General features: G+C 39.3%; 1 protein-coding gene across 13 annotated transcripts in view; it reads right to left on the reverse strand.

Annotated features, from left to right (window-relative positions):
- The window catches only part of Pam (peptidylglycine alpha-amidating monooxygenase), a 265,774-nt gene that overhangs the window by 113,168 nt on the left and 134,861 nt on the right, over positions 1-17,745 (reverse strand). For all 13 annotated transcript variants that reach the window (XM_021177118.2, XM_029480198.1, XM_029480182.1 and 10 more), the window contains one exon: positions 4,581-4,638. In XM_021177118.2, the coding sequence (XP_021032777.1) occupies positions 4,581-4,638 (58 nt within the window). The remainder of the gene's footprint in view (positions 1-4,580; positions 4,639-17,745) is intronic.

A 17,745-nucleotide genomic window follows, 5' to 3' on the forward strand; every position in this document is an offset into this window, starting at 1 on the left:
GGGGGGGGGTATGGGGGACTTTTGGGATAGCATTGGAAATGTAATTGAGGAAAATACGTAATAAAAAAAAGATTTCAATAACCATCAAAGAAAAAACAAAACAAAACATAGGCTTAATAGAGAGCTGTCGGTAATACTTCCTAATACTGACAATGATGTACAAATTTATAATGAATATGTAACATAGGTTATGAGGGCTATCAGCTGCTATGGAGAATTAATGAAGAAACACTTTGAACATAAATTGCAAATGGAATAATTCTGAGGAATGAACAAAAAAAAATCAGTATAAAGAAGGAATTAAACTTCCAGATGACACACAGGCCTTTAAAACCTTTGCCTTTAGTGGTAATAGGAGAAGGAACTAAAGAATCAATAAATAGATTTTAGCATCCAAGCTGTAAGATGTAAGATGGTATAAGCATTATTAACCTCTATTTTTGCATGTTATTCCTCTAGTGGTCCCAGACTCATTTCCTACAGAATGAGACCTATATTCCCGTTCTAGCCTTTTAAGGCCATTCATCATATTGGCTTACTTCTGACCTCAGATTTCAAGATAACTCACAACGTATACAACCTGTTCTTCACTCTGTAAGACAACCCTCCTTCCCAGCAATCTATCTGCCAACATTTGCCGGGCCATGCCGCGTGCCAGATACACATTCACTCTCATAAAGATACTAAAAGTGAGGACCCTCCTCTCCACAAACAGATGCGTCTTGAAGAGAGCAGTGGGTTAACTCACCTCTCATCATGTAGCTAGAACATGGTGAGGCTGGCCTTTGAAGACAGTGGTCTAGTGGGAACTTACTTTTAACTGCTTCAATATTGTTGCTCATAGTTGGGCTCAGCGTGTTCCTGGGTGCTCATTCTGAGTGGCCCCTGGAATATTCTTCACCCCTCGATATATGAAAATAGTCCAAGTTCCCAGGTCCTGATCAAAACTTGCCTACTTTCCTCTAGGGAATTTCCCTGAGTAGACCATACTATTGTATGTAATTAAAGAGATCCCTGCTCTGGTAGGATGATCTCAGAAAGCTATATAATTTATATTGGAAAAAATTATAGTAAGCAAGGAAATGATACCCAGTCACCTATTTGGAATCAGGAAGGTCATAATGACACATGGGGTGCGCACTCACACACACACACACACACACACACACACACACCACACACACCTTTTTGTTTACTGGTGTCAAGGTCACAAAGTGTGTATCTGTACCTTGCGAAATTTTGGCCTTCCCTGACACAGTAGTATCTGTTATTAAAATCAGAATATTTCTATAGTTTTCACCTCAGTGTAAATGTTGTTTAAGAACAGTCCCGTCCAGAAATATTCTAACTGAGCAATTCTGTACTAGAAGTGCCTTGATAATCAATGCGAAGGCCCAAGACAAAGAGAAACAACAGATCATTAGATTAATTTCATTCATTTCCAAATTCAGCTATATTTGTACAGCATGATCTGATGGGTAGGGAGCTGCCATCATTCACTGAGGAAAAGACACATTTATTTACTGGCCACTGAGGTGCGCGAAAGCAAGAGGATGAAGATGACAGTCAAATTTCTTGGCTGAGTGAGCCGCTGTCACAGCCAATTCCTCTGAGTGTCTGTAAAACACCTTTTAGACAGCGCCTCAGTTCAGTGGTCAAATGCAGATTTTATTTTACCTTCGACCAGGCAAGTCTCTGAATTCTTGTTATAAACAAAGGCAATGTTTTAGGAACATTTTGTTCAAAGTATAAAATTCCATGTCCTCATTAGGATGAATACCCACTTTAATTCAAATGTATTATTTCAGTATGAGTCTACAAATACATTATAAATATTATACATGCACATGCAAGCATGATATATGTATGTACATTAATTTCATGATGAGGTCATAGCATTTCTCAATAAGTAAGTGTATTGTTTTAAATGAGTCAAATAAGTCACATAAACACGATACTGAGAATTATCCACTTTTGTATGGTGTTTGCATATGCATTTGTATATACTATGTGTGTACAGATACACTGAGAGATAATATTGTCCTCAGGAGCCATGCATTTAAGAAAAGAAAGAACAAACAGAGCTGCCATAATTCATCTTTTTAAAATGAAAAAGAAAACAAAAAAGTCCAACCTAATCTAATCAAATCTTAGTCTTATCAATCTTAGTCTTAATCAAACCTAGTCTTATCAAATCATAGTTATTGGAAAAGATAAATTCTGAGAATCTGGGACAAGCCACAAAAAGTACAGAGATCATCTCTCAAGAGGCTCCCTTGGAATGGGTAAGCTCTAGTCAGCACACAACCATCGCGTCTCCGAGACACATAATGGGACTCTGAGAAGCATAATGCAGTCACCTGTCTAACATGCAATGTTGGCACCACGGCCCTTCCTTTACTTAGGCCTTTGCAGAAATGTCCAGTTGGTGCTAGCAGTATGTTTTCAATCCTACACTTGGAATGTGCCTACTACTAATGTTGGTGACAGGCTACCAATCTGACAGTTCATCAAAAGACTCATACTGATAGAAACCCTCTCTCCAACAGGTAAGAAATTCTGTACCATGCAAGCGATCCTTCTGGCAATAAAAAAAGGGAAGAAACTGACCAGTACCCCCAGAGCTCGTGTCTCTAGCTGCATATGTATCAGAAGATGGCCTAGTCGGCCATCACTGGGAAGAGAGGCCCCTTGGTATTACAAACTTTATATGCCCCAGTACAGGGAAATGCCAGGGCCAAGAAGCGGGAGAGGGTGGGTAAGGGAGGGAGCACGGCAAGGGGAGGGTATAGGGAACTTTTGGGATAGCATTTGAAATGTATATAAAGAAAATATCTAATTAAAAAAAAAGGAAGAAACCCTAAACAGCGTTTGGATCACAGAAGGCTGTTTGAGGACCTCAGAGCTCGAAGCACTTTAGTCTTAGAAAAGAGATGCTGTGAAAATAAAGAAATGTTAGTGTCCTGGTTCTAACACAGAGCGTCATGTGTCCCCCCCGGAGCATTCAGTTGTTTGGCCCAGTATATTTACTCGGACTTCACCTTCAAATTAGCTGAAAATAAACACATTAATTCGAAAACAGCAGTGGCACATTCCAAGGGTGTAGTTACAGTCCTTAGAGAGCAGCCCTGAAACACTTCTGCCAACTCCAGAAACGAACCAGTAATGGTCAATGTGAAGTCCCTAATACTGCTGTACCCTGTGACAACTGTATTTACACAGGTGTGCCTTGTGGCCTTCTCCATAAGCAAGTTTGAAACGGGGGTGGGGGGAGGAAAACTACTCCTGAACATAAACAGAGAGAGTTATAATACTGGTAAAGCAAAAATATATACACATAGGTAAATATTATTCTCTGCTAGGCTGCCAAACCCAAGGATATGAATGGATATATTTTAAGTTACATTTGGGGTTATTCCAAGAACTATAATTAGGAATGTAAGTTGTTTTTCTATTTTTAAAGTTACTCATTTTAGACTTGGAGAACACTGACTCTCCTAAGCTTGTTCTCAGTAATGTCCAACTACTACACCCAAAACCCTCCAGGCGGTGTTCAGCCTGTCGTGGCGTGACTCTGACTCTCAGGGATCAACTACTGAGCAGTTCTGGACAGAGTGCTGTTACAGGGTGTGTTTTGTCATCGTTATTGCAGGCGGAGTGTGGAGGAAAAAACACTCCATGCAAATTGTTCTGGCTTTACAGGTCTATAATGGACATTCCTGTGGGAAGCACCTCATGAAAATTCATTCTCAGGCTGCCCCATGGCTACAGTGTACACATTTTACTAGTCACATAATAGCCATTTCAGGCAGCCCACTTGAAAATTAGTTGCACGGGACCAAAGTACAGCTCTCATTACAGTTAACTTCCCAATATCAACATTTTAAGCCAGAAAAGAAAAGCAGAAAACAAACAAAAAAAAAAAAAAAAAAGAAAAAGAAAAGAAAAGGAAAAAAAAGAACACCAATAATTTGTCAATCCCGTTCCTTCCCTAAACATTAAAAGTCTGTCATCAGGGATGCTTAAATTAAAACAATCTAGACAAAAACAGATGGTGCCTTGTCACTTCTCCTAGGTGACTGAGAGACACATCTGGGAAGGACCTGTCATTTCAAAGTCTTTTTAACCTACAATATAAGAGAGTGAGTAGTCTTTCTCTCTTTCTCCTGTCCTCTCTTCCTCTCTCCTTTCTATTTTATCCACCTATACTTCCTAATGTTGATTCTAAGTATAGTCTATTTATTACACAAACTATTAGGTAAACAGTTTCATTGAATGCAGAGGAATTAAGAATCCAGATACAGACAGAAAGCCAATACTGTACAAATGGGACCACAGAGCCCTGGCAACCACTGGCATCCACACATAACGCCTTAACTACCACTCCTCATGAATCTCTCCAGATACAGTTTGTAATCACGTCTCCAGCGGCTGCCTGTAGTTTCCTTTCCCATTAGGCATGATAAATGCATTTTGGAAATTGACAGTAGAAGATTAATACACTCATAAGCATCAAAGAGAGCCTTTTACCGATCTCAAATATCTGTTCACCCATCCCCCACGATCCAAAGAGTACTTACTCACGAAGGCTTCCTCATCCACAGGCAGACGCATGGACATGCAGAAGTATGTGTCAGACTGTTAAAAAGAGAAATATAAGGTTCGTGGTAAATGATTAAGAACCAGAACGAAATGACCACTCCTAAGTGCTTGGCCTCCAGGACCATAGAAGTATTCCGGTGAGGTCAGAATGCCTGCTGAGGGCCGGCCAGCACCTGAGCAGAAGAGCTAAGTGTGGATAACTTACATACACTAAATTTTTTTCCTATGGTGCTTTTATAAACAATTCTAAAACTTGTTTACAAGGGTCATCATCATGGACGATCAATCTAGCAAGGTCACATTTAAAAGGCAACACTTAAATGTGAAAAATGCATCTGATTTTAAATGAGTAAGAGGAAGTTATAATCTTAGTGTAGATATTTTAATTACCACAAAAAGTAGGTTTTGAGATAATATTGTATATAGTTACTCTCATTTTAAATTTTCATGGAATTCTTTGAAGAAATCAACATCATCTCAAATCATTCTTTCTTTCCAAGTTATTGTTCCCTTATCTAAACTGGCACTCTTGTTGCTTCAATATCACACACACTGACATTACAGTCTTTAAGCAGGGGTACTGGTGTGCGATTGTACTGGATATAGAATCCATCTGCTCGGGAAATGAGTCAGGAGGATCACTTGAGTCCAGAGTTCAAGGCCAGCCTGCACAGTACAGCAAGACTCTTATTTTCCAAACAATAAATGAAAATAGAGAAATGAAACCAGGAGCAATAAAAGCTTCACCTTAAGGAGAGCATGTTTCTGAAGAAGACCCGAATGGGATCTGTATGCAGCAAAGTGTGCACTTCGGTTGATAATACAAAGGTAAGCTGCGCCCAGTTAATAATTCATACTTCATACATTACTGTTGCAAAGTGCTAGAATCAACAGAGCCTGGCAATGTGGATACAGATCATCTGAGTGCCTCTAAATGTACAGTTAGCAGCAAAAAGCATGCATGTGACCTATTTTTTTACCTCTGTGTCAGAAAACAAAAATGTTGGCATACACAAAACAAGTATGGTAAAAATTGAAAAATTGCAAAAATATGATTCAGTCACCAATGCTACTTTTGTTTATGACATTTTTTTTTCAGTTGAGAGAACTTTAACCTCTTAAAGTCTTTTTTAGAAAGTGGATGGTAACCTTCAGTAGGGATGGGGCCTCCCATCACATCTTAAAACTTTTAATCATGAAATGTTCCTGTCCAAAGGAAAGACAGGGACAAAAAAATGGAACAGAGACAGAAGGACAGACCATCCAGAGATGGTCCCACCTAGGGATCCATCCCATCTGCAGACACCAAACCCAGACACTATTGCTGATGCCAAGAAGCCCTTGCTGACAAGACCCTGATATGGCTGCCCCCTGAGAGGCTCTGCCAGATGTTGACTGATACAGAGGTAGATACACACAGCCAACCATTGGACAGCCTGGGACCCAAATGCAAGAGCTAGGGGAAGGACTGAAGGGGATTGCAACCCCATAGGAAGAAAAATATCAACTCACTGGACCACCCAGAGCTCCCAGGAACTAGACCTATAACCAAGGAGTATACACGGAGGGAGCAATGGCTCCAGCTGCATATATAGCAGAGGATGGCCTTGTCTGGCATCAATGGCAGGGGAGGCTCTTGGTCTTGTGGAGGTTTGATGCACCAGCATAGGGGAATGCTAGAGCAGTGAGGCAGGAGTGCATGAGTGGATGGAGGAACACCCTAATAGAAGCAGGGGGGAGGAGGGAGAGGTGGTATGGGATGGGGGTTTGTGGAGGGATAACTGGGAAGGGGGATATCAACTGAAAAGTAAAGGAATTAAATGACGAGAGAGAGAGAGAGAGAGAGAGAGAGAGAGANAGAGAGAGAGAGAGAGAGAGAGAGAGAGAGAGAGAGAGAGAGAGAGAGAGAGAGAGAGAGAGAAATGGGTAGTGAAATGTTACTGCATACACATGGAGGGGCTGGAACAATGAGCTTTGTGTATGGAACCCAAGAGATACACACACAAAACAGTGTCTAAGCACTTTCCAACCATGATTAAAATTATTCATAACTGGTTTGTAATTTTATAAAACTGATGTTATAAAACACAAGTATTCTAAATTTAGTAATCTCGACATCCTTTTTTATGTGAACATCATGAGCTATAAGAAATTTAGAGCCTATACATTTGTGACTCGTATTACCCCTACTGCTATTTCTAGAATTATGCTTATTGTGTGTTAAGCATCAACTTAGCGTTTCCCATCTACTGTGCTAGCTAAAGCAATCCAATATGGTAGACAGACATGCTCCCTCCACTTGAAGCTCAGGAAGGAAAGTAATGAACATGTACTGAGACTGTACTATGGGCTACTCGTTTTCAAAAAATCGGCTCCTTTCAAATCTCAAAACACGCTGCTATAACATGGGTACTATTTTTATCCCTACTTTACAGATGGGAAAACTGAGGCAATCCTGCTATAACATGGGTACTATTTTTATCCCTACTTTACAGATAGGAAAACTGAGGCAATCCACAGTTTAGATGTTCTATGGACAAAACTGTCCCCTTGATCAAATTCTAGTCATGTTCTTTGGAGTTCTCAACTAGGTTCCATCTTCGCCTTCAAAGACTTCAGCTTCTCAGTTCAAACCATTTTTTTCTGCTCCTTCCACATAAATGTGTACAAGAGACTTGGCTGAACACTAACACACGTTTCCCAGCTAAGTGCTGCACCTTTAGCATGACTCCAGCATCTCTTTAGAGGACTGCTTCATTCTACTAACAAAAATGACTGTCTGTGCCAGCCTGAAATTCACACCTAGGGCTAGGTCCCTGGATACCTATGAAGCCAGGCATACTGCAAAACAATTCTACTTCCTTCCTCTGCCTCTTAAGATGTAAATCTATTAGGGACCCCATGGAGGAGCTAGAGAAAGGATTGAAGGAGCTGAAAAGGTTTGTAACCCCATAGAAAGAACAACAATATCAACCAACCAGAGCTCCCAGGGTCTAAACCACCAACCAAGGAATACACATGAAGGGACCCATGGCTCCAGCCACATATATAGCAGGGGATGGCCTTGTTGGGCATCGGTGGGAGGAGAGGCCATTGGTCCTGTGAAGGCTAGATGCCCCAGTGTAGGGGAATGTGAGGGTGGGGAGGTGGGCCTGGGTGGGTGGGGGCACAGCCTCAGAGAAGCAGGAGGAGGAGGGATGGGATAGGGAGCTTCTGGGGGGGATTGGAAAAGTGAATAACATTTGAAATTTAAATAAATAAAATATCCAATTAAAAAAAAAGATGTGAATCTATTCTCTCAAACTGTCTTCTCTCACTGTAGGAATACTGTGCAGGTCCTGCTCTGGCCCTCACTAAGGCAGCCTGCCACAGGTATGGTATGCTTATTTCTCCTCCTGGTCATGCTCATTAATAAACCCAGATAGCCTATGCACAGAGGGTAAACCTTTCCATGGCTATCAGCATACCCGAAACACAAAAGGTTGCCTCCCTTTTGTTCCTTTAAAGTTCATTTTGTTTCAGTGGATAAGCTTTCCTAAGCATGGTGTCATGACAATAAAAATCTGTCCTCCTCACTTTAATTCATACCAGGCCTTGGAAAGCCACAAGAACGGCAACTTGCTTAACACATCACAGATGATCCAAAGCAATGTGACCCATAATGACTTCAAAACAAATGAAGCAACAAACGTGCATTAAAGTAGTTAAGCTTATATTTACAACAACCCCCCAAGAGATTAGGATAAATGCAAACGAAATCAAAGTTCTTTATATTGAAAAAAAATGTTGGTTTTACTCTTTGGTTATAATCCAGTTCAAGTCCTTCTGGAATAACAATGTTATTGAGTTAAATGGATACATCAAATTGGGTAGGCCAATTCTCTTGATATAAAGCTAAAGCAAAAACAAAATACATGATTATGTATGTCAATGCATAAAATATAGAAAACTGCTCTTAATATCTGATCCATGCTGTGTTCATTGCTCTTATCAGCTACTCAACTTAAAAATCAGAAAAACGGGAACATCTTTGTCTCATGAATTTACATTCTTAAGATTATAATTTCTTTAACAATGGAAATGTTTATATTTCCACTGTTTATTTCCCAGGATGCAAAGAATGTAAAGACAGGAAAGGAAATAAAAGTATGGAGGAGGGAAGGAAAAAAAGGAAGAGAAAAATGAAGTGGGCAGTAGGCAAGTATCTTACTCAATTATTTTGGGGGAGAACTTCTATAACAGATCCAGTATCAGTTTTGACCAAGAAACATCATAGTCTGACACACGTTCTTACTTATGTCCCATTTTTGAGATAAAGAATAATTTCTGCATGGAGAAAAGACTGTATGTATTTTCCCTAAAATAGAGCACATGTAAGACACAGCATAGCAAATCAATAGTTCACCTTCAGCTGGAAGTTTTGAAAACCACATAGTTCAAGTAAGTTGGGGGGAAAGATCTGTAAAAGGAACGGGACAGTTTGTTGTGGAATATGTGCTACTACGGCATGGCACTTAGCATTAAGGTAAGAGTCCAAAATCTATAATATGAAGTACGCACCGCTTTTAGGGTGCAACTGGAGAGCTAAATGATAAAGGATGGTCCGTGGACATTTTCGGTGGTCTTGGGGTCAGCAGGATGTGAGTACACACATTCTTTACATTGCTACTTCATTTCACTCTCATGTGTGCACTAGAAGTAGACTTAAACAGTACAGCTCTTTATTTTTTTTAACAGAAAGATTACTGGGTTGATCCACTTAAGGCCACCCAGGTAGTTAGTGTCAAAATAGGTTTTAAAACCTTCTCTCTTTTTTTTTTAAATGCCTGTAAGATCATCACAGAGAACGAGGGATAGTTCTTGTCATTTTTGTGGCACTAAATTTTAATCTACTTAAATTTACGATTGCGACTCTCCCTTAAACATCTCATGACCCTGCTTTTTATAAAGACTAAGTTCTATATTTAAAATTAAATTTCTTCATACATAACTGAATAGTGTTTTTGGTTTTCTCCTCGGAGTTGCAATTTGTTGGGTAACTGGTCAGAGAATGGTATTTGTCAAGCTCTTGCGTCATGTTGGTGATTATAAACTTTTAAATTAAAACACATTAATTTTATAGTAGGTCACCAATAACATATTTACCATAAGCTGAAATCCCACACTGTAATAACTAGTTTATCTAAATGTTAGCACTATAACTACATGTCTGAATGTACTAACTGTAAAGAATGAGTAACCAAGCAACCTTTTATGAAACTGCACACCTGCTGAAGGCAGTGATGTCACAAAAGAGGGCTGCACATTGTTAAATAGAGAGCGAGTACAGAGAGGTGTGGTAACCCACAGGTACAATCCCGGCACTCACGAAGGTGGAGATAGGAGGATTGTCAAAAGGATGAGGCCATTCTGAGACTCAGTCCCAGTGATTTCTGGGATAGCCAGAATGAATAGCATAAAAAGATCCTTTCTCACAATATATAAATAAATGATCAAATCATTACATCACTGATATGGCCAACAAAACCAATTACGCTTCTTCAATGATGAACACTAGTGATTTTAAAATATCTTGGCCCTACAACCTTTGCTGTTCAACAATATTGGAATATTCAACAACATTGTCAATCCAGACAACCTGAATTCACTCCCCAGGACCCACTTTGTGGAAGGAGAGAGGTGACTTCCAAATGTTGTCCCTGGATTTCCTAAGTTCATCCTGATACACACAAGCCAATAGACACATATACACGAATATACAAAGGTAAAAAAGAAGAGTAAGTAATGGACTCTTAAAAGAGAGAATATTTATTGAGCCTATTTTTTTAATTTGAGAAGTTTCCAATTTTGCTATTTACTATGGTAACAACCATCGGCTAGGTTAATGACAGAATTCTTTTCAAAATGAAAGTGAACCTAAGGAACCAGAGCAACTTCTTTGCAGAAAGGAAAAAAAAAAAAAAAAAGATCATCTAGGCTTGATAGAATAAAACTCATATCCAGTTTTCTAAAGCATTCTTCTTTACAATATGGAAAAGGAATCTGGGTGAGGTAGTGCATGCCTTTCATTCCAGCTGTGAAGACATTGAGACATGCAGATCACTGAGGTCAAGGCCAGCCTGGTCTACACAGCAAGTCCCAGACCAGCAAAGGTTATATAGTGAGACTTTGATTCAAAATGCAACCAACATGAACAACAGAAAGAGCAATTAAGTGTTATTTTCAGATGTGTCCAATACTGAAGAAATATTATCAGTCTTAAAACACAACTTCAATCACTTATCTGATTAATGGAAGCCATAAGGAAATCAAAGACATCTAAAAACTTAAGAAGAGCCGGGTGTGGTGGCGCACACTTTTAATCCCAAGTATTCGGCAGAAGCAGATGGATTTCTGAGTTCGAGGACAGCCTGGTCTACATAGTGAATTCCAGGACAGCCAGGGCTATACAGAGAAACCTTGTCTCAAAAACAAAAACAAAACAAAAAAAAATTTAAGAAGAAGCTTGCTCCAAGTCCCCTGAATTCCTAATAGCACCTGTAGATATTTCATAGCAGCTCGATGATAGAAGGCAGTGAGCTGTCGCAGACCCACAGCTATTCAGTGGTCACAACTGTGTTTCTGAAAAGTTAAGTCATTTCAACACATATTTATAACTCAATTCAATGCTTCTCCCTAAGACCAGCGGAAGACAGCAACAGGGGACCTCACTGTCCACTGTAAGCACACAGTCCTGGGGAGGAGGCCTCTACAATTCAGTCCCACCACTCACAACCTTCTCCACATCGTTGTCATCGTGAATGCTTGTGTTCACACCCTGGAAAGAACACTGTACCAGAGCCTAGTGCCAGGGGACTGTCTGCAAAGTCCTGCAGATTCCAACTGCTAGCATAAGACTCAGATGTACAAAAGGGAGAAATAAGAGGACCCTACACAGCCACAATTTCCAGTACTATCTGTTGGTATATCAGCCATCTCTGAGTCAAGAGAGATATGATGATGTTGATGCCTCTTTACTGAGGCAATTGGGAACTATATAAAAAAGTATTTTTTTTTTCTGAAAAAGAAAATGGTATGCTAGAAATACAGAGTGGGTACCTTGTTGCTTAGGAACTCCTGTCATATTTGATTACTAAGTATTTTTAACCATGGGGACTTATAAAGATAGTGGCCATCTTAAAATAACAAATAATAGTCTTTGTTTTTATTTTGTCTTTTCAAAGAACTGAGATACAATAGTTTCTGTGGAAAGGGAGGCTAATAAAGCCAACTGCTTATTGAAATTATTATGGGACAAACAAAACCAGCTGTATACTATTACATGTAGAAGCTGTTGACATAAACCCAGTAATTTTTGTTTTGGGAAACCAAAGGTACCATTCACATTCTAGTGTTGAATGCTGTGATTTGATCCTGATTGGATAATATCATTTTATTGTGCAGGCAGAAAGAATTCCCCTGGCTGGATTTATTGAGAAGACTCGAGAATGCAGTGACCAAAATGGGTTTCCAGATAGATAATGTGGCTCAATTTTCTGGCTTTGCAATAGGCCAGTTTCCAGAAAAAAATATTCTGTTACATATAGCATAGTTTCTGGTAACTTACTATTGTTAACTGTTGTTAAATAACCACAACTGTCAAAATAATGAGACAGTGAAGGAAGGTGGTGTATAAATTGCTTAATGGTATGTGTGCATGTGTGTGTGTGTGTGTGTGTATGTACTGAATTATCATGATGTAGACCATAAAACAAACAATGAAAATAATGCCCAGCAAAAGTATAATCAACTCATAACAAACATTCTTTGTGCTTCAGAGTAAGTAGTAACTCAGAAAGTAGGTCATAACCCACTTACCAACTCCCGGTCAAACACACAAAAGCCACCCCAAATCATGAAGGGTCCACAAAGCTCACACTTACTCTCATGTAAATAACTTATTGTATACAGAGACTCCGAGAACCCCAAGATGGCTGAGGTTTCTGTCAGTGCAATAAAGGAAAAGAACTGAAGGAGATCAGGGTGCTCTGACAAAAAAAATATCACAGAAAGAAAATTGTTGTGAATAAGTTTTCAATATTTTTAATTTGTCTGGGCTGATTTATTTTACACTTAAATGAATTAAGGAATATTGGGAGAGATGGAAAAGCCTATGTGTGTATGTGGTTGTAGGGGTCATCTCTATTATTTTGAGTGATCTAGATATAGACAATATGGTAGAGCATAAGTCAATCAGGGATCCAGAAAGAACAAAAGAAAGGATAAATTAATGACTATTTCTCTCCTGCTCAGAGCTGGGATGTAATGTCTCGCACTTGGCTGTCAGAATCCCAGACTCCCTGGCCTCTAGACTGTAGGATATATAGAAGTTGCTCTTAGATTCTAGGACATTTGGTCTGGACTGAGCCATACAGGGCTTCCATCTTGCAATAAGCTTTCTTATTCTTGATAATGATGGGACCCAAGCAGCCATTATATCCTCACTCTATCTCAATCTATAGCATCTATACCAATGTGAACTTGAGTGATTGCTATCAGTTCAGTATCTCTAGAGAACTTTGACCAACATATATAACTCCAATAGGTAACCGAATAAAGTTGCTGTTTCTTAAAGTGACTTGAATATATTGACTGGAATATACTGGATAGCTTATTTGTTAAAATGCTTGCTGTATAAACACGAGGATCCAAGTTTAGATCTTCAGCACCTACGAATATACATGTGTGGTGGCATATGTCTATAACCCCAGTAGTAGGGCTGAATAGTAGGCTCTCTGGAGCATGCTAGATAGTCATTCAGCCATACTGGTGAACCTTACATTTAGTGAAAGGCTCTGCTTCCTAAACCAGGGAGAGTGACTGGCTAAAGCCTCTACATACCCACATATACACCAAATACCAATGATCATCAAACATCAGCATGTAGAATGCCTGGCAAGCAGTGGGAGCTCTAAAATTACTTGTTGAACTCTCAAAATTTAATCTTTGTTGGTGTCAATACACTCACAGTTTAAGAAAGGCAGAGCTGAAATTTGTACCATAGATGCCCCTTATTAGGGTTTTCTACAGGGTCAAGTTTCAGTAGATTTTATCCTCATGTTGCTCCATTCTGGAATCCCATCTTTATTTTGGGCTATAATCACACTGTGGCTGATGCTAAGAGTTTCTCAGTGCCAAGTAGCTCAATGGAAGTGACTTTCCTGGCAAGAGCAAGGGAATCACAAACTTGAATGAGCCGATGGTGGGAAAAGGTATTTTAGTGAAGGAAAACGCTACTCAGATCCTTTCCACAAGTTCATACTTTTCATTGGATCAGGGTATAATTAACGGTTTTTGGTACAAAAAGGTTTAATATAAAAATTGTACTAGGATCTCTGGATGGGTGTTATTTATGTGACAGAGACTCTGCTGGCTTGTACACCTGACACTTTCCCCACCTGACACTGGTGGCTTCTTGTCATTAAGTTTCTCTGAAATGTATAAACAGTTACAATTATGAACTTAGTATTAGCTAGTTACATCCTTTTTTCTATCATGTATGCATGAATTCTCATATAGGGACACAGATGCACACACACACACACACACACACACACCTATACACCCCAAACCTGGAAGTCAAATGTACTTCTTCAGTCTACCTGGAAGATCTCTGCCCAGCCATCTCCATTCTAAACAGTATTACATCTTCATCTTCAAATGGTTTATGTATGATCTGGTCCTGTTGTAATATATCTATCTTGTCACAGTCATGTCTTTAATGCTTGTTTATTGTTAAGTCTCCATTCCTACCACAGGGAAATTTATCTTTTAAGCAAAATATTTACTTAATTAAATGACAAATTTGAACAGCTGAGCAAATCCCAAGAAGCAGATACAGGGACGTATAAGGCTCATCTGCCCTGCATAGTTTATAGATGACCGTGCTACAGACGATAATCACACACAGAGATACTACATTTTTGTTTTACGTGCCATAGGAAATGTACATGAGCCACAAGAGAGAGTACTTCTGAGGAAATTGTCCAGTGTAGCAGAGTTGCCAATGGTTTAGCATAGGAAAATATTTTACCAAAGGCTGAATAACTGGAGAGAATTTGGTGTAACTGCAGAAATAGATGCCAGAGTGTAAGGCAGAGCAGAATGTTTTTAGTTGAACTGGAAAAGCAGATGTGGCTTCCATAGGCCTTGTCATTACTGCCATGGGCTTGAGTTATTTTGTTTCCCTGGACAGTCACAGTAAACCATTGAAATCTCTCATAGAAATTGATGTGGGTGGAAGGATTAGATGAATCTTGTAAAGAGATCTTTAGGTGTTCAGAGACATGATGGTAACAGCTTGAATCTAGGAGATGATGATCAAACAGGCAAGAAGAGGATGTGTTTTGGAGATGGTTAAAGGTAAGAGATAACTTGGGTGTGTGCTTGAGTGGAAATGAGAAACACAGACAAGGATGGCCTGTGTCCTAGTTAACCTCTGCTGTCAGTTTTACAGCTGAGAGAGGATTCCCACTGATGAACTGACCAGATCACCCTATCTTCCAGCATGTCTGTGGGATGCAGTCTGGATTGTAAAAACATTGACACAGTAAGGCCTGGCACCCGTGATCATCCCCATTTACTGTGTAGATGTCCTGAGCTATCCTCAATGCTAGCAAAGCATGATGCTACAAGGGACCCATCCAGCAGTGTTTTCTACAATTTTTGCTTCAGGTTCCTATTGAAATTCCGACCCTGACTTCCCTCAGTGATGGACTGTGACTTGAAACTATAGGCCAAATAACCTTCCCCACTTAAGTTGTTTTGTATTTTTTTTTTTTTTTTTGGTTTTTGTTTTGCTTAGAGTGCTTTATCACAACCACAGAAATGAAACTACAACAGTCTAAATCAGTGGTTCTCAACTTGTGGGTCATGACACCTTTGGCAAACCTTTATCTCCAAAAATATTTACATTACAATTAATAACAGTAGCAAAATTACAGTTACAAAGTAGCAACAAAAATAATTTTGTGGTTGGTGGGGGGTGGTCCCATGAGGTCAATATGAGGAACTGTATTCAAGCATGGCAGCATTAGGAAGGTTGAGAATCACTGTCCTAGATCCATGGTTTGTACCACTTGCATTGCTGTTTGAGAGATAAAGCACAAGAAGACAAAATCTTAAAATATCTAAGGTACTTTTGAAAAATCAACACATAAGTTTCAAGGGCAGTTAGGTCACCTGGAGCTCAGAGGAAAACTTGCACCTCAAGAAACTGTATAACATCAAAGGTGGGCAGCAGTTGAATAGTGGGTATCAACTAGGATTTTGCTTCGTGGGAGTAAAGGCAAGGGAAGATCAAAAAGCAAAAGAGGAAACCCCAGAAGAACCGACAGCAATATGTGATGGCCAAGGAACAATAGGGTAGAAGGGTTGAAAACAAAGTGATGCTTTTGCCAGACAGCCAACAGAGGAGAATACCTTAGAATCAGACAGGACTGAACAAGGTCACCAAGCTAGATCCATGTTACCCTCACAGGCATGGCAAACACACAATATTCCCATTCCTCAAATTTTTGTTACTATCCTTAATGCATTTTAAGAAGCATATTCTTCTTTATGGACCCTCATCTAAGGCCTATGACTGTTGACTCTGTTCATATGATGCAAGCCCTTCTCCAGGCCAGGTAAAGCTCAGCCCAGCTACACTCACTGTGCTCATGACTTTCCCCAACCTTTCCAGCCCTGTTATGGGCACTGTCTCCAAGCAAAGCAAGGCCTGCAGCATTGGTCTATGGCACTCACCACAAGCATTTCCTGCTAGCTTCCTCAGTGAAGGCCACATGGCCAAAGGTGACACAGGAAACAAGGATAAAAGAATGCCCATAAAAAGAAAACCAGAAAACCAATAAATATAGCAATAGTAGCAACAAAAACCAGACACATTTAGAAAGCTGAAGGAAAAACATGGGTCAATAGGTTATTTACATTTTTCAAATATTCAAAAATATAAGAAAAATTAAAATAATACTGATATTACTTAAACAAAAATATAAGAAAAAATGAAATAATATTGACACTACTTAAGTAGAATATATTTAGCAGAAAATACTGTCATGGAGGAATAACCATCAATGGACAGTAGTTTTGTTCAACACAGGAAACCATTCATGTTCATAGACTAATGGGTTCCACACATCTTAGAATCTGAACCCTGGATTCTTTTAATACATACTGATTTAAATACACTGCTATGCATCAGAACTAATGAAGTGATGTCCTATAAAAGTGGACACTCTTTCAAATGAAAGGGTAAGAAAAACACAAATTACAAAATAAAAAGGATGACTTAAAATGCCCATCCAATAGACTTTAGAGTATTTAGACAAATCTGACAGCTCTACACAAGGAAGGCTTCAATTCTAGAGACAAAACATACTTGTAAGGGGACTAATATTTTTAAAACATTAGACTGCTATGTTTCCTCTCTCAAATAAATCATATTTGGCCCTCTCAAAGGCATATCATTATGCCTTCAAGCATGGGAACAGGGAGAAAACATGGCAGTCACGTAAAAGGAATTTCCTTGAACAGAGAGCAATTCCACGATTCCAGCTTCCAGAGTTGACATCAACAGAGGGATGACAGTCATTCACTTTATTTATTTGAGACTTTCTTGCCCAAGGCTATTCTTTCCAAATACCCAGACACCATACCGACAAATAAAAGGCCAAGGAGAGAGAAAGGCTCAATAAATAGTTGTACCAACTCTTTGAACCAGAACAGAAATGACTTTGATTATTCATCTTAAAGAAATTCTCCCTTGTTATGAGACCCAGCGCTCAGAGTGCTGAATTAAAGCTGGGTGTAATGTTGCAGGAGTGACTCCCCACCACTTGGGAAACCGAGGCATTGCAAGATCAAGGCCACCATGGGTGGGCTATATAGTGAAATTAAAGGACTTAATTCTATTTGTATATTTTATTTTATTTTTTTATGTTTATATATCTTTTTTTTTAATTTTTAATATTTTTATTACATATTTTCCTCAATTACATTTCCAATGTTATCCCAAAAGTCCCCCATAGCGCCCCCCACTTCCCTACCCACCCATTCCCATTCTTTTGGCCCTGGCATTCCCCTATATTGGGGCATATAAAGTTT

This window comes from Mus caroli, chromosome 1 (assembly GCF_900094665.2).
Source record: "Mus caroli chromosome 1, CAROLI_EIJ_v1.1, whole genome shotgun sequence".
Lineage (NCBI taxonomy): Eukaryota > Metazoa > Chordata > Mammalia > Rodentia > Muridae > Mus > Mus caroli.